Source organism: Talpa europaea (genome assembly GCF_964194135.1).
Source record: "Talpa europaea genome assembly, chromosome: 1".
Taxonomy (NCBI): domain Eukaryota; kingdom Metazoa; phylum Chordata; class Mammalia; order Eulipotyphla; family Talpidae; genus Talpa; species Talpa europaea.
The window spans coordinates 91,556,370-91,579,561 of NC_140073.1; the positions used below are offsets into that span (position 1 = coordinate 91,556,370).

General features: G+C 41.4%; 1 protein-coding gene across 1 annotated transcript in view; it reads left to right on the forward strand.

Annotated features, from left to right (window-relative positions):
• Positions 1 to 23,192, forward strand: part of KIF5C (kinesin family member 5C) — a gene marked incomplete at both ends in the record, with an annotated part of 143,296 nt that overhangs the window by 66,945 nt on the left and 53,159 nt on the right. Inside the window, 7 exons of the mRNA XM_084254976.1 lie at positions 1,535 to 1,639; positions 6,336 to 6,384; positions 6,722 to 6,777; positions 7,520 to 7,607; positions 13,074 to 13,198; positions 15,757 to 15,861; positions 16,224 to 16,372. Coding sequence (XP_084111102.1) covers positions 1,535 to 1,639; positions 6,336 to 6,384; positions 6,722 to 6,777; positions 7,520 to 7,607; positions 13,074 to 13,198; positions 15,757 to 15,861; positions 16,224 to 16,372 — 677 coding nt within the window. The remainder of the gene's footprint in view (positions 1 to 1,534; positions 1,640 to 6,335; positions 6,385 to 6,721; positions 6,778 to 7,519; positions 7,608 to 13,073; positions 13,199 to 15,756; positions 15,862 to 16,223; positions 16,373 to 23,192) is intronic.

Consider the following 23,192-nt stretch of genomic DNA (forward strand, 5'->3'; position numbering starts at 1 on the left):
CACTGGCCGCCCCTACCTTAGGGAATATGCAGTCAAATTAAAAATCACTATAAACATGTCCAGTGATTGGGGCTTCATGCAGATGGGGACACTCTACAGGACTACCCACTTTCCCAGGAGAGGGAGTTTTGCTGGAGTCCAGATGTATCTAAATTCACCTTTTCTCTTGCTTTTCATAGATGTTCAGGAATCAGGTATGTGAAGAAGGGTTTGTAACATAAACTGCTTGTGGCCTGTAGTTAGCACCAGGGTTCATGTGAATTCTTGCTTTTGATAACACAAACATTGGCTCAAAAATCAATTTGTCAAGGAGGCATTCTGTGGTGAGCCCCTGAAGGAGAACAGATTTGATTGGGGAAAACAAGGCAGACCTTCCAGGTATTGGGGCAGATTAAGGATAAAGACTTGAGTCAAAACCATAAAGGTTGTTGGGCTTCCCTGGAAGATTAAAGGGTAAACTGGGCTTTCTGTCATTCTTTCAGTTCCATTTGTTCCTGGAGTTTTACAATGTCCTAAAAAGCTGGAAGATTCTCTGAGAATATATTTGCTGATCCCTTAGGACATGCAGACTGCATGTGTGAGTGTGTGTGCCTGTGTGCTCTGATGGGTTGTTTAACACATAACAGAACTTCAGTATTTATTTGAGTGTGGGTATAAAGAAGGCCCTGGAAATGGTGTATTTAGGTCCATGGGAAGACCTTTGCTTTAAATACTTTAGAACTCTTCTTTAGAAATTGCTTTCAGATCCTATGACATGTCTTTGAACGTCTTTTTAAGAGGTGGCAAATTCTGGATCTTAAAAAATGATGCATTTAGTAATGGTCCAAATAACAGAATTCATTTATCCTACTACCTTTAAGTAAGTTGGAAGAAGAGGGAAAAGGTGGCTGGAAACAATGAAAAAATATCTTGCAAGTGGGTTTAAGTTTTGGAAACGGTCAAAACTCATTTGGAAACCATCAAAACTCATGATTCAGGCGGGAATTACTGATTTTTAAAAAGAAATTGATGTAACAGATTTTCGTGGTTGAATTTTTAGTGATTGTAAAGGTATTGCTTAGAAATTTTTAAACAATGACGCATTATGAAACTATGGCTCTTAACTCTCAAGATGACTTTGTTAAAGTAGATGCCTTTGGACTTCTTGGTTCTGGTCAGTTTGTAAAAATTCAAAAGCAGAAACATTTCATATGTGTAGTACCCATAACTTCTCAGTCGACTTGCTCTCCTTGTTCCTCCCTTTCCATCCACACACAGCCACATTACATGCTGATTGCCTGCCCTGAGTGGTAGCAGGAGGGAAGCCTGTAGAGTTTCAAGTGCTGACAGAACAAGTGCTCCCCTGCTGGGAGGCGAGAGCAGGTCAGTTCCTGCTGACTCTGCTCTGCTGTCCTGTCAGGCATGTGGGGCTCTCTGAAGGGGCAGATCACCCCTGCGTGGGTGCTCCCTGCGGCATGAGCCCCAGGTGCAGCCCCTTCCTGTCTCTTACATTTTCCTGCAGCACTCTTAAGCTCTTCTGTTTTTCCCTCATTAGGGGAAGCTACATGACCCTCAGCTCATGGGGATCATCCCCAGGATTGCACATGACATCTTTGACCACATCTATTCCATGGATGAAAACCTGGAGTTTCACATTAAGGTACGTGCTGTGGATTGAGCCCCAGGAGAAGAAACTGGACCCCACATTATGTTTCTTTGCTTTCCTCTTAATGCAAATGTAAAAAGTGATCTTATCTAATTCAAAGGACATTCCTGTAGTAAGCACAACTACATTTACTATTTAATGATTAAGGAAAAAACTTAGCTATCTAGATTATTTGCTTGGAAGTATTGAGATAAAGTGAAAGTCCTCTTAAGTCTGGGAACATTATGGTAGTTGCCTGTGGGTTTCTGTAGATATGACTGGAACATGTCACTAATTGGGTTAGGACAGCGTTTCCCAAAGTCTGTTCCATGGAGCACAGTCCCCTAAATTATTAATAGGTGGGCTACCAGGGAAAAGGTTTTTGTGGCTAAATGGGAAAAATCTTTATTGAGCTATAATAAATTTATCAGAAGCTTAAATATGCTATTGTGTAATGCAATTCTGCAAAAGTAGATTTACAGTATATTACATCACCTCCTTATTTGACTTTGGACATATTATTGCCCTTTGAAATTTGACAGTCTAGTGTTTTGAGGAGCACATTCAAAGAGTTGGGGATAGGAATTCTCCTCATCTTTGTTTTTAAAACCAGAATCTGTTCTGGCTTAAATTTGAATTGAAGAAGAGATTTCTATTTTCTTTAACTATAGCTGTTAATTCATCATATTTAGTATTAGGGATAACTCCCTTGGAGCTCCTTTGTTTGCCAGTGAATGAAAACCATTTGTTTAAGCAAATAGAGGAAGTTGTTGTAAGATACAATATCTGATAGCAGGCATGGGTGGGGTTGTAGAGAAGCAGGAAGTCTGGCCTTGTTTTCCCTGTTATTTTCTTTTTAACTTAAAAAATTGAGATATAATGTACAGACCCTAAAATTCACCAAGAGTGTACAATTTGATATTTTTTAGTATATTTCCGAAATTGTATGAAGTTTAATATAACCATGACCACTATCCAATTCCAGAATATTTTCGTCAGCCCCAAAAGAAACTTCATGCCCTTGACAGCCCCCCTCACTTTATTTCTTATTTCAGGCCATCTTTCTCTTTTTTGGGGGGAGGAGGGTGGGGTGTTGAGAAGACAATATGGCAGCTCCACATCCCCTCATTTTTAATTCCTAATTCCCCAGGGAAGGGGCTTATTGGCCCAACCCAGAGAATATGCCCTCTCCAGCTCTATCTTGTTGTGCCCATGGCTTGCTGGGTCCCAACTTGGGGAGTGAGAAGAGGTTGGCATGGAGTGAAGAGGACAAAGGGGCTGTTCTAGTAAGACTGAGAGCTGAGCAAATCATTCAGGATGTAGCTCATCCTTTAAGGCTGGAACCTTGGTGCCCCTTCATGCTTATCATTTTAGAAACGAAGATGCCAAAGTTAGAGACATAATCAGATGGTCAAAGTTATATAGCAGTGTAAGGGCAGGAACAGGGCACTGAGCAGGTTTTCTGTGATCCAGCAGAGCGGGTAAAGGAGGGGTCAGAGTCTTCAGTGGCTTTTGCAGGTCTTTTATTTAGATTTACCAGGCACAAGGCAGGCAGGGGCACTGGGGGGCAGTCCTCCCAGCCCCCAGCAAACCCTTGCTCTCTCTGGGCTCTCCGGCATTCTCTCTGCTTCTCTTCTTCTCTCTGCTTCTCTGCTCTCCTGCTTCTTTCTTGGCTTCTACTTCTCCTCTTCTGCTGGCGTCCCCGTGACGCCGCCCTTATAAACCCAGTCTCTCGGCCCAGGTGTACCCACTCCAGGTGCCCGCCATCAGGCATGCATTCAGGACCACAGGGTTCCCTCATCTATCCTAATGGCGGGAGGGCAGAAAAGCCTGATATTTTCACCTTACCCTACAAGCAGTCATTGGCAGAGCTGAGATTGGACACTTGGTCTGACCAATCCCACAGGCAGTACCTTTTCTGTTATATTAAACGTCTTCCTTTACTTATTTCTGCTATTCACCTTTCCTAAATTATATGAAAAACAAGGCAACAACTATTTCCCAATTACAGATTACAACTGGCAAGTCATTTTCTTTATAAATCCCTTTGTTGGCTAAAGTCAACTTCTGTTCAGTTTATGAGGCTAAGCCTCCTTGCCCAGGGTTCTTTATATCTGAGGATACAGAAGCTTGTTGCTTTGATGGGAATCAAGATTTAGGAGCTTAGTACATCTTTAAGGCTGTTTGCATTTAAATACCTTAAAATACTGGCGGGTTCTTATGGGATAATCCTGGAGTAAGATGTTAAACCAATTACTACCCTCAAAATAGGGTCCTTTATTAGAATCTTATTAAGATAAAAGTAGTAGCAACATGAAGGGGGAGGAGAGGAAGAACTCCCAAGTCTCTAGGGCTGAATTTTACAGTCTGGCTTCCTTTTTTTTTTGCATTTGCAGTCATGATCACTTATTTCATAAGTAATAATTGTAACTGGGCATGTTAGCTATTGACTACTCTGTATTTTAAAGTGAATAGTGACAGGTTTAATCACGAAAAAGAGGCTTGATTAAGGCAATATGGCAAATCTTTTCCTTAATTGAGTCCCACAGAAGTTTTAGACATTATTTCTGAGCATGCTATTAATGTCAGACAATACCTATTTATTTTTCTTCCACCTGGCTTCATAAAGTATTTGAAAAAATAACAAAACCAAGGCCCCTCCGTCCAAGCAGAAACCTATGTGAATAGGATTCTAATGACTGTAATTGCTAATACCTAGTTTATGACTGTTTTTTAAGTATAAATACTTTGCGCTGTCATCTGTTTAAAATCTCAAAGACAATGGAAAAGTCTTATGAAAACAAGAAAATTCAGAAATAAATAGAATGACTTGGAACCAGGGTTGAGTTGGCTGCAGAAGGAATGGTTTAGCAATATCTGAGATTAGAGGCCAAACAGACCCTTAGGATCCCCGTCACTGCAGGAGGCTTCAAGGGGCAGTGGGTCTTTTGAAGGCCAGTAAAAGTGTCTGTGGTAGATGAGGCTGAATGATGGGGGAGTCTGACAGATGTTTAGTAGAAGTTGTTGGGGTGATGGCAACACATACCAGGTGTAAGGACAGGAAGGACACAGTGCAGGTTTTCTGATCCAGCAAACTGGCTAGAGAAGGAGTCCTAGAGCGTCCTCGGTGGGTTTTGCAGGCTTTTTATTTAGATTTACCAGGCATGTGGCAGGCAGGGGTGCTGGGGGGCTGGGAGGCTGGTAGTCCTCCCAGCCTCCAGCCAATCCTCACTCTATCTGGGCTCTCTGGCATTCTCTCTGCTTTTCTTCTTCTCTCGGCTTCTCCTTTTGGCATCCCTGTGACGCCGCCCTTAAAAGGCCAATCTCTCAGCCCAGGTGTACCCACTTCAGGTGCCCGCCATCAGGCATGCATTCAGGACCACGAGGTTCCCTCATCTATTCTAATGGCGGAAGGGCAAAAAAGCCTGATACCTTTTATCTACCCTACATCAGGGTTGGAAGCTAGGACCCCAGATCTGTGAATCGGAGGTTCCAGGCTGAGACAAATAAAAGATAATGAGCCAGGGCTGAGCTGAGTTAGAACTAGTGTTGGGTTAGTGGGGGAGTCTTCACTCCCCCTAGCTGAGGCAGGACTGGTCCAGAGCTGTGATGTGGGGATGTGGTTTCACATGTAGTCACATCCCAACTTAACAATTTTTTTGAAATATCTTTTTTACTTTTTTGTCTATGTATTTGTTCAGATTTTTAAAAAACCTATAACAAGAGTAAGAGAAAAGTTGATCTGAAAGGCAGAAGGCAAGTGTGGACAGATTGCAGATTCCTAGAGTTAATTTTTGACATTATCAAGTCTAATAACAAATGGGAAAATTGAGGCCTAGGCTCTTAGTTACACATGAATTAAATCTCCCAAGAGCACATGTCTAGTTTCAGTTGTTCTCAGATGTCAGCAAGTATAGAAGTCACCTGGGGAGTTTAGAAGCCAATTCCTAGGTCCTGTTCCTGGAGAATCTGATTCAAATGTATCACTACAAGTGTTCAGGCTTGCAGTTTAAACAAAGGCTCTGAGAGATGTTGATGCAGGTGATGCTGGAGCTGAGACTTCGGTGAATAATTCATTGGAAGGTTTCCTTTCCCTCTTATAGTCTAAATTGTGTTTCAATAAACTATATTTTGTTCAGATCCTTCCTGGACCCTCCAGGTCTTCTTGGACTCACCAGCACTCTTTCATTTACCTTTCTGAATTCTCTTAGTTCCAGGCATTTATTCCCTTATCCTCTCCCATGCTTTTATCATGCTTGCCACTGTCTGATGAGGCTGTCAATGGCATGCATAAGGTGAAGCCTACTGGTGTTTTTTATAATTACTTGCACAGGATGTTTTCTGTTGCAGCTGTTGTCACACCTGGAAGTTTGCTTGGTGATCCTGTAGGGGAAAAGCTAGACTCCTCCTCTAACTCGCTGTCTAGCACCTGATGAACACATAATGTGAATAAGACTTGGATGGAGCCATGGGGAACTGTGATGTGTGGGGATGGAGATCAGGACCCATAGAGCAAGCTGATAAGGCAGGAAGTAGGAGAATCCAGGAGAGCTGACTAGAGCTCTGTTCTCCTGACCCTGGAGACTCTTTGTACTCCTTCTTCTCACTCTGCTTAGCCATGCATGCCAAAAAGCTTATGTAAGTTCTAATAATGACATTTTGAAAATACAGCATGATATGTCTGTTTCAAATTCAATTTGTTTTTAACCAGGTTTCCTATTTTGAGATCTACTTGGACAAAATCAGGGACCTACTTGATGGTGAGTGATCCTAATGCCTGTCTTCAATTTGTTGGTAACAAAAGTTCAGGGAAGCTGAAATGATTTATGGCACTTCTGCTGAAGTTATTAATGAAGTTTTATAGAGATGTTCTATTGCTTCCATGCTGTCTGCTTATTCTCAGCCAACACTAAAACTTGCATTTTTAAAACTAATCTGCTTATTCTCAGCCAAGACTCAAACTTGGTTTTTTTTAAAATCTAATCTAAGAGATTAGATTTGTCTATCTTCTGTAACAATTTCTATTTCCCTCCATTACAGGGTCTTTAACTTTTCTTTTCTCTTCTTGTTTGCATGTCATCATTATCAACTCTGTAGTATCTAAGACAAACTTGGCTGTTCATGAAGATAAAAATAGAGTCCCGTATGTAAAGGTATGAGGATAACTTGATGGTATAATTTGTTTCTCCAGTCACTGTGATTGTAATTATTTCATAAGATGCCCAGAATGTTTCCGAGTTCCCACCCATTTACCTTGGTTGGGTAAAAAAACTCTCTTGGTTCCACGCATTACTGCCCTTAGGAATAATATGCCCTTAAAGCACTTACAGGTATTTAATCATCTTCTTATATTTAATATTCCTCTGGTTAAAAAAATAAACCTTTAATTTATTCACTTGTATCTCCCTGTATAAATGTATCATAGATGTTTAATTATACGAAATCAGAATTACAGAAGTGAACAAATACTTGTTACTCACATTGAATTGTCTTGAATATAGTTGTTTAGGGGAAACCTCCCTATAACATTATGTCTAGAACTTCAAGTGCTTAAAGTTGTTTGTTAGAGTGGTAAGTAAATAAATAATGGATACATAAATATGGAAAGTGATGCTTTTCATCATTATTTTCTGTCTCCATTGCTGTTGAATATAAATATGTTCTCAAAAATCTAGGAAAACTAAGGACTTCCTTTATTGTTTACTTCTGGATTTGCTCAGACTTCTTTTTAATGCAGAATTTAAGCTGTATGGAGGCAGGCAAAATTGCTGGATCAACATTATAGACTTTCTCTTGATCTCACCTCTAGAAGGAAAATGCTACAGTGTTTAGCTCACTCAAAATATTGTTGCTTTTCAAATTTTTAATGCTGAACCTCAACTGATTGTCTCCTAGGGGTGTACCGAGAGGTTTGTGTCCAGCCCTGAGGAAGTCATGGATGTGATAGATGAAGGCAAAGCAAACCGGCATGTGGCTGTAACAAGTAAGCTTGGTGGGGGTGTTTCCTTTTGTCCTGTAACTTAGGATAAATGTCTGCTTATTAATAGGGGGAGTGAGTAATAGGTCCAAACTGAAATTATGCATAGGAAGGTACTTGGAAAACGGGATTGTTCAATACAGGTATATGTAGGCAAATCACCAGCCAACAAAGGGGGAGAGAGGGAATAACCTACTAAACTTATTTATTTTAACCATGTTATTACTCAGGTTAAAAAAAATCTAAACCAGCAAGTTTTATATGCAAATCCTACACATGGAAAGAAACCATGTTAGATTACTGCCCTCTGCAAAGAAGGAACTCAGGAAGCAGTGCTGGGAGCTTTATTGTAAACTTTCTAATGGTGGTGTCAAAAACAAACACATTCAGATCAGCTTGTTTACCTTGCAGTTCCTTCCTCAACCTGTACACACATCTGGGGAAACAGGTTGGATGGTATTAGAGCAACAGAGTTTGTCTTATTCAGACAGACACAGACAAATGAGAGTGAGTTCAAATGAAGAACTGTTCAGTTGAAAGAGCTAAGGATTTCTAGGTTGGAGGAGAGAAATAAATCCAGGAAGGTCATGTATACAATGCAATATTTCTTAAGCTGTTCAAGGTATTGACATTGAGAGACTCAGTTTGCTTCATTCAGTCTGCATGGGTTGGGCCACCCAGGGTCACTGAAGCTATAAAGAGGTAGATTTTTTTTTCTCTAGTTTTTTTCCTTATTATTTTATATATTTTTTATATCATTCTTCATTTTTATACAATGTGTGCTTTATCATTTTGGGTATAGTCCCCGTGGAATTTCCACCACCAATTCACTCATGTACCATCACCATAGTCCCTTGTGCTTTTCCCACTCCTGTTTTGATCCAACTCCTTCCTCCCCCTCTGCAGAATATCTCTGGTTTATAGTTGCCTGTTGATTTTGATTTTTACTTTATTATAATAACTTTTTTCCCCTCTGATCTCTTATTTGGATACCCTACTTTCTTCCTATAAGTGAGACCATCAGGTATTTTACTTTTTCTTTCTGCCTTGTATCACTGAGCATGATCCCTTCCAGCTCCATCATGTTGCTGTGAATGGCATGAATTTATCTTTTTTGATTGTTGAGTAATATTCTGTTGTGTATATGTACCACATCTTCTTGAACCAATCATCTATTTTTGGGCATTTGGGTTGTTTTCATAGCTTACCTATTTTAAATAGTGCTGCAGTAAACATAGGGGTACAGGTGTCCTTACAAATGAATGTTTTTGTGTCCTTCGGGTAGATCCCTAGAAGTGGAATTGCTGGATCACATGGAAGCTCCTTTTTTAGCAGTTTGAGGAACCTCCATACATCTTTTCATAGTGGTTGGACCAATTTGCTTTCCTACCAGCAGTGTAGTAGAGTTCCTTTTTCTAAGGAGGTAGATTTTTACCTACTTTGAGAAGAACATTCTAATTCTTGTAGCTGCCCCAAGTAAAGTCTGCTACTTGGAAAGGTGGTAAGTTCCCTGTTTATTGTAGACGAGATACAAGTATTGGTTGGTTGATTAGTCAAATTTGTTAAATCTTTTCCACCCAAAGTTCTGTGATTCTGTATTCAGACCTGAAAGGTGAATATGCAACATTTTTTTCTATTCCAAAAATCTTGTGACATGATATTCATATATGTGGCAAATTTCATAGGTGAGCTTAGGCTTGTATTAAACTGTAATTCTTTCTTTTTGCTTAAAATACACAAATATACATGAAAGGATGTAAGAATCCTCTTATATAACATCTCTTATTTATAAAGAGGTTATTCACTTGGTTTCTTAAGCTATTGATGGTTACAAATTATTTATGGCATACCTGACAACTATTTTGGTTCCCAAGAACTATTGGTTCAGAATATTGCTATTTTTCTTATTTTGACAAGGTACATTTTAAAATTTTTGTGGGAAAATATACATAACATAAAATTGACCTTTTAACCCTTTTTAAGTGTATTAATTCAGTGTCATTGAATACATTCTCAATATTGTACAACCATCACAACTATTTTCAGAATTTTTTAATCATCCTAAATTTCAAAATCCATACCCAATGAACAATAACTCCCCGTATGCCTTCCTCCCAAATCTTGGTAACCACCATTCTATTTTTCTATCTCTATGAATCTAACTACTTACATAAGTAGAATAATACTGGGTTTGTCCTTTTGTGACTTGCTTATTTCACTTAACACAATGTATTCGAGGTTCATCCATTGTAGCATGGGTCAAAATTTCCTTTTTAAAAAAGGCACAACATTCCATTTTGTGGAATTTTGTTTATTCATTCATCCATATGTAGACACTTGGATTTGTTTCACTTTATGGCTTGTAGTGGCATGATGGGCACTGAGCAGGGTCTCTATGATCCGAGCAGACGGGTGAAGGAGGAGTCCTGGAGCCCTCGGTAGCTTTTTCGGGGTTTTATTGAGTTTACCAGGTACAGGGACGGTAGGGGTGCTGGGGGGTCGGGAAGCTGGCAGGCCTCTAGCTCCCCTCCGGCCCTCACCCCGTGAATCTTCACTCCTTCTGGGCTCTCTGGTGTTCTCTCTTTCCTCCTTCTGGTGTTCCGTTGTCTTCTGGCATCCCGTGACACCACCCTTATGATCCTGGTCTCTCAGCCCAGGTGTACCCACACTCCACTCCAGGTACCCGCCATCAGGCATGCATTCAGGACCGCAGGGATCCGTCATTAATCCTAATGGTTGGAGGGCAGAAAAACCTGACAATTATTTACCCCACATGGCTGTTCTTAATAATGCTGCTGTGAACACGGGAGTAGAGATATCTGTCCCTCTCTTGCTTCCAGTTCTTGGGTGTATATACCCAGAAGGGAATTTCTGGATCACACTGTATTGCTACCTTTAATCTTTTGAGGAACTGTCATACTGTTTTCCATAACAAGTGCACCATCTTAGATTTCCACCAATAATGTGTCAAAAAGTTTCAATTTCTCTACCTCCTCCACAATGCTTATTTATTTATTTATTTATTTTTTTTTGCAGTAGCTATCTTAATGACCATCACATGTATCTCACTATGGTTTTGGTTTGCATTTCTTTAGTAATTGATGATGTTCACCATCTTTTCATGTGCTTAATGGCCATTTCATATCTTCTTTGGTGAGATGACTATTCAAGTCCCTTGCCCATTTTAAGTTGGGTTATTTGTTGTTGGTTTGTTCAAAATATCATCAGTACCTTATCAGATCTGTGACTTGTAAATAACCACAACCCTCTCATTTTATAGGTTGCCTTTTCACTCTGTTGAGAGTATCATTTGATGCATAAAAGTTTTTAATTTAGTGAATTCCAAATTACCTATTTTTCATTTGTGCTTATACTTCTGGGGTCTATTCAAGAAATAATTGCCAACTGTAGTGTTGTAAAGCTTTCCCCTTAAGTTTTCCTCTAAGGTTTTGCAGTTTTAGCTTTTACAGTTAGTCATTAGTCCTTTTTGAGTTAAGTTTTGTATGTGGCCTCTCAACCTTGAAATGAAATAGCAAGGTCTTTTACTAATCAAATTGAGTTTATTTGGGAATAGCAGAAGGATTGCAATCAGCTGTGGCAAAACATAGGCTTGCCCAAGGAGGCAGAGAAGGTTGGCTTTTATTAGGTTTTAGAAGGAAATTGGACAGGGCTGTTTTGAACAAAAGTTAATTGAGAGTTTGAGGTTGCAGCCATTTCTCATTGGCTGCAGGTGGTAGACAGTTTGTTGTCTCTGGGCCCGGGATGTCTTGCAAGATGCAAGTGGTAGGCGCTTGATATTTTTATAGCTGCAGGAGTCCATTTTGAGTCAGATTTCCTTTATTCAGTTTCATAGGCCTAAGGTCAGGGTCCTACCTCATTTTTTCTTTTTTGCGGGTGGATATTCAGTTTGCCCAGCACTGTTTTATTTGGTGAAAGGACAGTTCTTACTCCAGTGAGTGGTCTTGATACATTTGTTGAAAATTTGACAATATTATGTAAGGATTTACTTCTGTGCCCTCTGTTCAGTTCATTAGTCTTTTTGTCTGCTTTCTGCCAATATCACTTTTTTTTATGACCATAACTTTCTTTTGAAATCATTAAGTGTGAGACTACAAATTTTGATTTTTTTTTTTTCAAAATTGTTTTTGCAATTTGGGATCCCTTTAGATTCCGTATGAATTTTAGAATGAATTTTTTTTTTTAAAGATTTCTTTGTTTATTTTATACAAGCACTGGGTACAGTCAGAAGCACGGGAGGGTGAGAGAATTCACCAGAGCCAGAGCAGGGAGCAGAGCAGGCAGAAGGACTGAAGTACACTGCTGAGGGGAGCAGCGGGCGGCAGGAGAGGTCTGTGCACCATGTGGGACCCTCCTCAGGTGGCCGGGGAGCAGCCGGGGATCGAACCAGCGCTGCAGAGGCTGCAGGCAGCTTCGCAACCCAGCACTCAACCGCTGCGCCACCAGGGAGGCCCTAGAATGAATTTTGTACTTTAGCAAAAAGCATCATTGGGATTTTGATAACAATTACATTGAATCTGCAGATAACTTGGTAGTCTTGATGTCTCAATAATATTGAATCTTCCAATCCATAAATGTCTTTCTGTGTCTTTAAGTTCTTAGAAACATTTTGTAGTTTTCAGTATACAGGTCTTTCACTTTTTTTGTTATATTTGTTTCTAAGAATTTTTTTTGATTGCTATTTTAAAGCATTACTTTGATTTCCTTTTTGATTGTTCACTGTTAGTAAGAATGTAGAAATACAAACATTTTACATCCTGCAACTTTGCTTAATTCATTTATATAGCAGTGTTTTTTGGTAGAATGTTTAGGATTTTTTTTTTTTTTTTCAGATAATCTGGTAAAATGGGTTAAAGAAATGATTACTAGTAGACTTTGGCTGGAGTCTCTGCCTGCTTGGTCAACACAGACTAACATTGAAATAGATTTATTTTCATTTTCTGTGCTCCATCCTAATAAATCATTTAATCTTTGAGATCGTCTATGTACCTACTATGGATTATAGAGCAAGTCTCTCCATAAGAAAACGTGATAGTACTGATAAGCAAGACTTGCATGCGTGAAGAAGATGAGAACTGCATCAGTTGCTAAGCTTGATGATCAAGATGGGGGACTAAGTGAGGCAGGGGAGATGCTGTGAGCTCCTTAAGGAGAAAGTCAGGCTGCAGTAGGATTTTGGGGCTTGGGGGCTATAGGCAGAGCTAGGGAATCTGTCACTTAAACCAGTGACTAAGATTTTTAGATTAATTTCTTTGTACTCAAAGACATTTTAAATCTTTCATTTCTACAATCAATGTGGATTTTAAGAAGAAAAGGTGGTCTCAATTTTTAAAAATGGCTGGACTGACTTAAAAAATAGAGCTATTAGGTATGATTTGTTGGCTTTTTACATGAGAGTTTTGCTACCTAAATTTATGTGTTCTCTGCAGAGCAGTAAACTATTTTCCTTTTCAGACATGAATGAACACAGCTCTAGAAGTCACAGTATCTTCCTGATTAATATTAAACAAGAGAATGTAGAGACTGAAAAAAAACTCAGTGGGAAGCTTTATCTAGTTGATTTGGCTGGAAGCGAAAAGGTAATTGGTTCTTTATTTGTATTATCTATAATTTTCCTCTGTTATTTGCTTCAGTGTGCAGTGGTATAATTTTTATGCCTTTCTACTCCCTGCTTTTAAAGAGCTTTTAAAGTTTCTGATGTTGTGCCAAGATGTTATTAAATTTAACCTTCATTTCCCAGCTTTTTCTTTTCTGGTCCTCAAGTCCCCTACTTGCGTCACAGGGAGGTATTTTGAATGCCAATGCTGATTTATACCTAACAGGCTATGCTGATGACATTAGGTAAATGTTCGTGTGAACATAGCCTGGTGAAGGCAGCTGTGCAAATGTGGAGGTACATCATGAACTTGTGAGAAAAGGAAAGATTCTCATGTTGTGCCAGACACAAATAGGTCAGAAAAGGGCTTTGCCATTGGAATCTGCAGGCTGTTTTCCGATCAAAGATCTAGAACCGGGTTTCTCTCTGCATTCCCTGTTTCCTTTTACAGTAGGCATCGACTGACGTGTCTTGTTTGGGTTACCTCTCTTATTTTAGTCTATGAAGGCTGTAGTTGTTGTTTTTAGCCACAAGTCCTGACCCTCCTCTGGTTTTGTCCAGGCTGTGTGTTGGCATCTGCTCCCTGTCCCTTTCTCTCCCAGGCACTGGCTGAGGCCACACTCCAAGTAGGTTGGCTCCCAGCCTCACAGCCATCAGAGGTGCCTGCTGCCACACCCTGGCTGGGGTGCTGCCTTCTTGGGTGACATCACAGAGCAAGTTCACTTTCACAATGCCAAGTGGCCGCCATCATAGCTGACATCATGCCAATTATCCCCATTGGGGTTAATTAGCCCCTAAGTACAGTCAGTTTCCCAAACTGTGTCATTGATCCCCACTGGCAGCACCCCACCACTGAGTTGCTGTACGCCAAATTATGGCCACTAATACCTGTGTAAGTTATGGCCACTGAGGTTGGCCTCCTGTACTCTCTATTTGTAAAGCTGTGAGCAGAAACTCATCTGAGTATTACTGGATGGGAGTCTAAAATTTTACTAATCCATGTTTATAACTAGTTAAACAGACACCCAAAGAACAGGAATCCAGAGCATTTCTAGACTGACCATTAGTAGCCAGGATTCATTTTGTTGCTCCACCAGCTGTATGGGTCCTGCAAAGAATCCAGTGGCCCTTGGCCCTTCTTAAGTTTGTCCCTTGCCCTTTAGAGTCTGAGGATAAGTACTTAGGCCTAACGGCACAGAAAAAATGTCCCATGCTGGCTGTTCAGGGTGGAGGGCTGCTCTCTCTGCACAGCGTTGGTGGTTATTGCTTATGGTATTTAACGTTGTGGTCCTGCTCATTGTTTCTCTTGCTCAAATGTTTTCCTTTGCCCTCAGTGTGTCCACGTGAATGGATCAGTGTGGTCTCATAGAACAGTGCTCTGACCTTTAGCCCCTGACTCCCTGAAAATAGTGCTCTTCCCTGGGACCGGCAATTCAGCATCTCTTGGACTCAAATTTTCCTTGTGTGTAAAAGAAAGGTGATGGTACATGTCTTGAATATGTTATAGAGTTAAGACACCCAAATATGCAATCATTTAAGTAGCATCATGTGAGTAGATGGTGACTGTTTGTCACCCATCAGCCTGGTTGTTTATCTGTAAGTGGGAAGGCCGCCCCCCCTCCCCTCCTGCCCTGACAATGCCAAAGACATGAAAATCCATGTTATTTGCTAAACATCCTCTAGGATATGCTTTCATCTCTATTGTTGAGAGTTTTTTCTTTGTTTATATTTGAAAAACAGCCGCTGTGCAGTTTAAAGTTGTTTCCCTACTTTTTTCTTCAGAGAGCAGCTGTTCAACCTGCATCGTTTGTCCAGTCAGCAGAGCTATGAATCATGCTGAGTTCCCTTTTTTTTTCTGCTCTGTAAATGTTACCTGGTGCAACTGCTGTAAATATGAAATTACCAGTAATAACACAGCCGGGGAGCAAACGTGCATCCTTCCTGTGGCTGAAGAGGATAAAAAAACAAATTTACAGTATAATATACATCATCTTGACTTTTATGCTTCTCCAAGTTTTCTTTTTCTCCTTTTGGATAAATTGTTCCTTTTTCTTGGCTTTGGGAGTCAGTAGGGAAGGAACAGAGAGTCTGACAGGCCTCCCCACTGCCTCTTCTCCTTCATCTGATGTTGGAGCTGCTCACTGTGGCTCGGGAGGGCGTTTTCTCTGAATGCTTCCCTCAGGCGTGAAGACTGTTCATCTCCTGGGGCGCCAGTCTTCCCCTTGTGACAGCACTTTTGGAGCCCGGTTTCCCTGGGTGGCTGTCCCCCTTGGAAGCATCTGCAGTGCTACCACTTGAGGCATGGCAGTCATTCCCCTAAAACCTAATTGAGAGGAAAATGACAACAAGGGAGAAGAAATCCCAGCCTTGGGTACGAGGGAAGGTTTTGTCAATGTGATTCTTACTTACTTTTATTTTTCCTTGCATTTCAGGAAGATCCACACTGTCCTCACTCCCTTTTTGTCTTCCTGTACATTGGAATTTTCTACTCTATGCTTTTGCTGTGCTGTGCAGCTTACTGTTTTCTCTCTTCTCTGGTAGGTCAGCAAAACCGGTGCCGAGGGAGCCGTTCTTGACGAAGCTAAAAATATCAATAAGTCTTTGTCTGCTCTTGGAAATGTGATCTCTGCTTTGGCAGAAGGGACGGTAAGTCATCCTGTGTCTATGAAGTGATAATATGGGAAGTCACTTTTTTTGGCTCCATGTATACTCTCTGTGCCATAGCCCCCCTGAGATTTGGTTGCTTTAGTTTGGACCGAGACAGAGGGAATGCTGACCGTGGACTCCTGACTGGGAGATCCAGTCCATTAAAATGTGTGGATAGTGATGCTAATTTCCTATGACTCGGATCTCAGATTGGGCATTCTAAACTTTGGCAAGATCTAAAGTCTGGGCAGCAGGTTCTTATTTCACACGTGTTTCTAAGTCCTGTGTGTCCTTCATTCGCTTGCCTCTGCTTCTCCTCTGAATGGGCTGTAACAGGCAATGCCTTTTCTTTTCTTAAATAGAAAACACATGTGCCGTACCGGGACAGCAAGATGACTCGGATTCTTCAGGACTCTCTGGGCGGGAACTGTAGAACCACCATCGTTATATGTTGTTCTCCGTCTGTCTTCAATGAAGCTGAGACTAAGTCAACACTGATGTTTGGGCAAAGGTGGGTGTGGCTCTCACTCCCAGGCGCCGTGCCTGGATCAGGTGTGGGGAGCTAGCATCAGAAAGGAATGGAGTAATGAGGGGGCACGCTGACTAAATTGCATTTAACAGGTGATCTGTGAACTTGAAGCATCGTTTTTTGAGGTGTAAGGAATAGTTGTGTCTGCAGTCATGGGCAGGAATATGCGAATCAAAGATATGATTGTAAACAAATAAGAATCCCCACTTAAACATGTAAATGTGATTGTTGGTCATTTCATTGAGTGTTACTTTTGTTTCTCATGGAATCGAGTCTTACTTAGTTCCACTAAGGTTCACAGGACCTCAAGTGCATAAAACTCAAGATTGTTAACTAGTTGGATCCATTGCAGAGTTGTGATAAACACCAGCAACAGATGACTGTAGAGTAGTGGCATAAATGGAAAACAGAGTTGGGGAGAAAACCTAAAACTAACCCTGGAGTAGGAGATAGAGAATCAGGTTGAGGAAGGAGAAGGGGGCAGCCATCTTAATTTCAAAAATGTCCAAATGGGAGTTCCTAGATTTTAGGAAATGTTCGTAGGTGGACAACAGGGACAACTGTAATTTTCAAACAACTTTCACATGTAGGGTAGCTCAGACTTTCCTTTCTCACCACCCTCCTCATCGCCCAAGGCCTAACCTTCAGTCACCGCCCCCCTCCCCACCAATCTCAGGTGTGCAGCCCCCACACACTCAGCATGACACCTCAGGGGCTCCTCCTGGAGTGTGCAGGTTGCTGTGGCTTTGGGCGCACTGGGCATCTTCAGAGCTCAATGGACTGAACCTGGACCTCAGGGGGAGATAAAGATTCTACTGCCATTATTCCCTTCACTTCCCCATCATCTTTGTGGTCTTTAGATAAGTTACCCATTCTCTGTTTGTAAATGGATGCACAGAATGCTGTTTCTGCCTTTTTCCCAGGAGTGTGCTGTGTGGTTATGCCTGAGAAATAGTTTAAGGTGCCGAGAGAAAGGACAGATGCATGTGGGCAATCTGTATGGGAAATTGCTATGACTTGTTTAAACTGTATTAAACCCCAGTCGTTTCCTGAGTCAAGAGAACATAGGATTAATTACACAGTCATGGCACCTGTGGGATGTATAAATAAATAATACTCACATTGAAATGCTGTAGAACTAATATATCTTTTAAACCGGATTCCAGTTCATTACTTCCTCTCAAATCACTTCCCTGATTAGCCAGATGCTTAGGACAGTGGTGACACAGGATACACCCATTTGTCTCAAGGGTTGTGGGCTACCAGTCTCTGCTTATGGGAAGTGCAGAGTTCCATGGTGATCATCCTGCCATGTCTCCCTTCCACTCCCCACCTTGGTCACCTCTGCTTTCTTAAATTTTAGCTTTAACAATTTCCTCTGAAAATGGGTTAGTGTAAAGTAACACTAAATGCATTTATAAAGGAAACATTTTTTAAAAACAAATTCTTACCTGCAAAGCAAAAATAATCTGAGCTTTTACAGCCAGAGACATCCTTGGGCATTGGGTTTTCTTTCTCAAGGTTGCCACTTTGAGTGGGCATTTACAGCTGTCTGTAGGGAGAGTTTTAGGTAGAAGTACAAATGATAATTTTATTTCCTCTGATCTTAGTGAGGCAGTCAGCTGCAGTGTCATTACCACTAGGACTTTAAGTGCCAAGCATGTGGCAAAATCTTCATAGCAATTCTACTAGGTAGATGCTGTTTCCCCTTTGTAAGAGGATGAAGTTGAGGCTTAGGCTCAAAACCATTAGGTACCATTACCTGAGACCCCATAAGCCAGTAAGTGACTGAGCCTGTAGGCTGTTATAGGATGGAGAGACTGTATTGTTTGACTGACGGCCTCTTACATCTGGCTGCTTGTTCAGGAACCTTGATGAACACCGACCTCTGTGGTCAGTAACTCCAGTTTTTAGGTGAACCTTTTGCCACTGACCCATTCTATTGTTTACTTCTCTCTGATCCTCAGCATCCTCACATGAAGGAAGAGTTACATGAATGCTCAGGCCCAAGAATCATTAGGGTAAATGAGCTGCTTCACTTTTCGCTTCATATTAGGGCTGACATGTAATAGGTGTTCAGTAATTTTTTTTTTTTGGTGGGACCCTTGCCAGCCGGGGAATGGACCCGCGCTGCAGAGGCTGTGGGCAGCCTCGCAGCCCAGTGCTCAACCGCTGCGCCGCCAGGGGAGGCCCTAGATGTTCAGTAATTCTAAGCTCCCCTTTTCTTTCAACAGGCTTCAATGATCAGATATCTTGAGACTTGAGAAAGTCATAGAAATGGATGGCACTGGACTGAATGTAATGTAATGTAAGGAACAAGAGTGCAGTATAAGGGATGGACCAAGTGAATTAGAGTTAGAATTACGTTTCTAGGATGAGCAGTAAAGAAATACTGCTGATAATTTGGGATTCCAGGAAATAAAAAGTGTGTCAGTTATATTTTCAAGTGAAGTAGGTTGGTCTACTTATGGGTCTAATCTTATGTGTCACCAGGTTTTCCTGGGCCCCATGAGCTCAGGGACTGGGTTCACAACTGACTGTCCCCACAAACACCCAACACCAATCATGTACAGTCAGTGGTCAACAAATAACTGCTTTTCAAATGCACGGACAAATGTATCTAAATCTTCTTATCTAGGGTTCCTTGGAGAGTTAGAGCAGTTGCTGGACTGTGACACCATTATGTCCAGAAGTTTGTTTGGGTTAAGTTGGGTTTGTTTTCCAGTCTGCAATTAGGAATATGTGAGATTTTGTTCCTTTCCCTTTGTCCCTTAGTTAATGGATTCTTCAAGGACATTTAACTTCTCTATGGGGCCACTACCTACTTTATTGTTAAAATATACGCATTGAACCCAATTACACAGCAGACACGAGTCTGAACATCGGATTAGACATGGTATCTGATAGCTAATGAGATTAAGTACTTTGAGCTCAGAAAAGACTGCCGGGCACATCCCAAATTCAGTGTAATGAGTGCTCATTATATTCTTGTTGCAGGGGTGGCCGGACCTCAGGGCAGCATGAGGTTCCTCAGTTATTCCTACGTGATTCTTTCACAGACATGAAGGAAGTGTTTGTTGCTAGGCTATACTGGATTGATACGCTGAATAAAACAATAATGTTCTTTGAAGCAGTAGAAACCTGATAGTCTACAGGTGCCTGAGGGCAGCTTCCCAAGTCAGTACGTCAGGATTCTGGATGAGGTACTGGAATTTAAAGGAGAAACGTCCCTGTGTCTGTTTTTTGGTTTCAGTGGTGAATTCTGGCTTTACTTTTCAGTCAGGCCTGTTCTCCTTAATCCCCTGAATGCCCAGCATTGTGCTAGCAAAACAGCAGAAGCTGTTTGTGGTGTTCTCAAAAGTCTTCGAATCTAGCGAGGAGGTAACTCCTTCAGGCAGCAGCGTCAAAAAGCTGGACTCTGGCCAAGCGGATCACTTCTTGCGGCATGGAGCTGGGCCCTCAAAATTAGAGCATATTCATTGCTTTTTTTCCCCTCCTGGCTTCCAGTTCTTATTTTATTTCTTTAGTTTTTAATTATTCTAAAATACTCCCATAGCACTCTTCAAAAAGGAGTTTTTATAAGTGCTAGAAGAGTGAATTCAAATCACCCGGCTATCTTGGAAGCCTGTTTAATGTACCTTGATTTGAAGTGTTAATGAAGGGGAGTCCTGAAGGGACAGACCAGTTTAGAAGAGGCCTGAGTCAGCACACCTTTGGTGCCAAGGATTTGGATTAAACCAGCACGAATAATTCAAAGACTTTATTTGTATGTTGAATGTGGAAGGGGAATTGACAATATAGGGAAAGTCTTTTTCTTACGTGCATTTAAAAAAATCCACGCCATCCAGTGGTTAGTTTAGTGGCACCTGGATTAGGCAGTGCCTGAGTGGTGTGTCTACAAATTTATGTCACTGGAGTATTTTAACAAGTCACCTGCCAGGTACAAGTGAACATTTTGGCTATGGGGAGTGCTTGCCTACTCTTCTAACATAAAATGGAGAAAGACACAAGTCAACCCTTGTTGGAGGCCTATGATTAAAATACCAGTAGAGTTAATTTTTGCTCTTGGAGGGGAAAATATACTGTGGGTGACAGAAGTTTAACCATGTGCCAACTCTTCGGCCAAGATGGTCTTGGGAATCTAAAGGTTTTCAAAAGACATGAAATTAATCGGTCCTTCCTTACATTCTCCATTCACAGCCAGGGAAATAAAATGGGAAGGTACTTTGAAGAAAACATGTTTCCAGAAGCAGATTAGGGGTTTACATGGGAACTCAGATGCAGAGCAGATGGGAAGATGTGATGATTTTGTGTTGACTTGCCTAGACTTCGTACTCAATTTAATCAAACACAAATTGAGGTGTAGCTATGAAGACTATTTTGTAGCTGTGGTTAACATTTACCATCAGTTGACTTTCAGTAAGTTGACATTATCTCCATAATAGGAGTGGGCCTCATCCAATCAGTTGAAGACCTTAAAAGAGCAAAAACTGAGGTCACCTGGAGAAATTCTGCCTCAAGACTGCAGCATCAGTTTGTGCTGAGTTTCCAGTCTGCTGGCCTGTCCCCATGATTATACGAGCTAAATTCTCTAGATAAATAAATGAAAGATTATATATATATATAATATACAAAATATAAAATAATAAACTATATATATATATATATTCTCCCTCTATATATGTATTCTCCATCAATGTATCCTATTGGTTCTGTGTAGGGTAAAGAAAATGTCAGGCTTTTCTGCCCTTCCGCCATCAGGATAGATGATGGATCCTTGCCTGAATGCATGCCTGATGGCGGGCACCTGGAATAGGGTGTGGGCAGAGATAGATGGGATTCACCTGGGCTGAGACTGGGCTTTTAAGGGCGGCGTCACGGGGGGACGCCAGCAGCACCAGTAGCAGTAGAAGCAGCAGTAGAAGCCGAAGCAGAAGCCGAAGCAGAAGCCGAGAAGCAGCAGAACGAACGCCAGAGAGTCCAGATAGAGTGAAGACTTGCTGGGGGCTGGGAGGCCTGCCAACCTCCCAGCCCCCCAGCCAGCACCCCTGCCTGCCATATGCCTGGTGAACCCCAAATAAAAAACCTGCAAAACTACTGAGAACTCTGACTCCTCCTTTACCCGGTCTGCATGGGATCAGAAAACCTGCACTGTGCCCAGTCCGGTCCTTACATTCTGTTTCCCTTTAGATTCCTGATGAGCAGGAGGCTGCGCTGCTCCCTCCCACCCCACAGTCAGGAGACCCTCAGTTTCTATCTCACTCACACCATCTGCAGTACAGAATCACACAGCATAGATTTGTTCTGTGCATTGAAGTTGTGGGATTGCTAATGCTCCTCGTTCAAAGGCTAGGGCAGCAGCCCACCTCCCTTTATCCATGGTTTCATTTTCTGTGGTTTCAGTTTCCTGTGGTCAACTGTGGTCTGAAAATATTATGTCTAGTCAGATATTTTGAGAGAGAAATAAACCACATTCAGTAACTTTTAGCACACTTTGTTATAATTGTTCTTAGTTATTGTCGTCTTTATGTAATAAACGTTTTCATAGGTATGCATGTATAGGAAGACTATGTAGTATTTATAGGCTTTGCTACTATCCATGGTTCAGGCATCTTGGAAAGTGTCCCCCACAGATAAGGGGTGGGGGGGGGATGGAACTAGACTATTCCATCCTGGAAAGGAGAGGGAAATGCTAAAAACAAGGGGTAGGATAATACCAAGAACAAACAGCTTCCAGGCTCTTCCAGGAGCCCAAGGTAACTAGAAGAAACACCAATGATATATAGCTTATGTATCATTTCATACTACCTGTGGCCAGCAAGTATGAACATAAGAAATTACTGAGGAAATAGGAGAGGGTTGGGGTTTGTTAGTATATGGAGTGATGTGAACTGAGTGGTAGGAGCACTTTAGTTCTTCAACCCTGATTTAATTGAAGTGTCAAATTATGAGGTTGCTTCTAGAGTGTTGTCTTGTATGGGGCTCAGCCTCAGAGGTAGAAGTGCACCTGATGGGCACTCTTAGAATCCTGGACATCTGAATATGTGCACTGTAAATTCAGTGACGGGGACTTGGAGGTGCTGGGGAGGAATTAATGGAATGCTGGTGGGCAGGGAGACCATCTTCTTCCTTTCTTCAGTGGGATATGTCTAATCAGATCCTTTTATGACATAACTGTCTTCGTCTGTGCATCTAGTGGGACATGCACCGTGACTTTTGTTCCGTCTGCTGTGCTTGGTCTGCTTCCCCAAAGGTGGTTAACCTTCATTAGCTTTGAAGTCTTTTAAAAACTGTCCCTAGTTTCTTCCGCTTGGTGAGAAGAGATATAATATCTGGGACAAAGCTATATCATATATTGTTTAAGTGGTGCTTGGCTCTCTCAAGCAAACCACAACAAAAACTACAAAATAGACACCCTGGTAATTGCACCCTCAAGATTTGGCTCATTTGTGCTAAGTGGGTCTTGCTGTTAGAGGAAGAATCTTAATTAATCTTAATTTTACCTGAAGTTGCCTTTAGTAAGGATTTTGCTCAGTGTCTGGTAATTTGTGGAGTAGATACTTATTTCTGTATACAGCTTGGGGGGCTCTTGCTGAAAAACCAATTGGAAGGTCTTTGGAAATCAAGACCCAAGACACATCTGTGCTCCTTTTTGAGTGACCAGGTCACTGGATTAATCAAATGTTATCATGGTGAGTGAGACTGACCCATATAGATAAGTGAGCAATAAGTTCATCGTTAGAGGAAGCCTCCTGTGGATTCTGACTTGGTTTCCTATATCAAAAAGATCATGGCCCAAAAC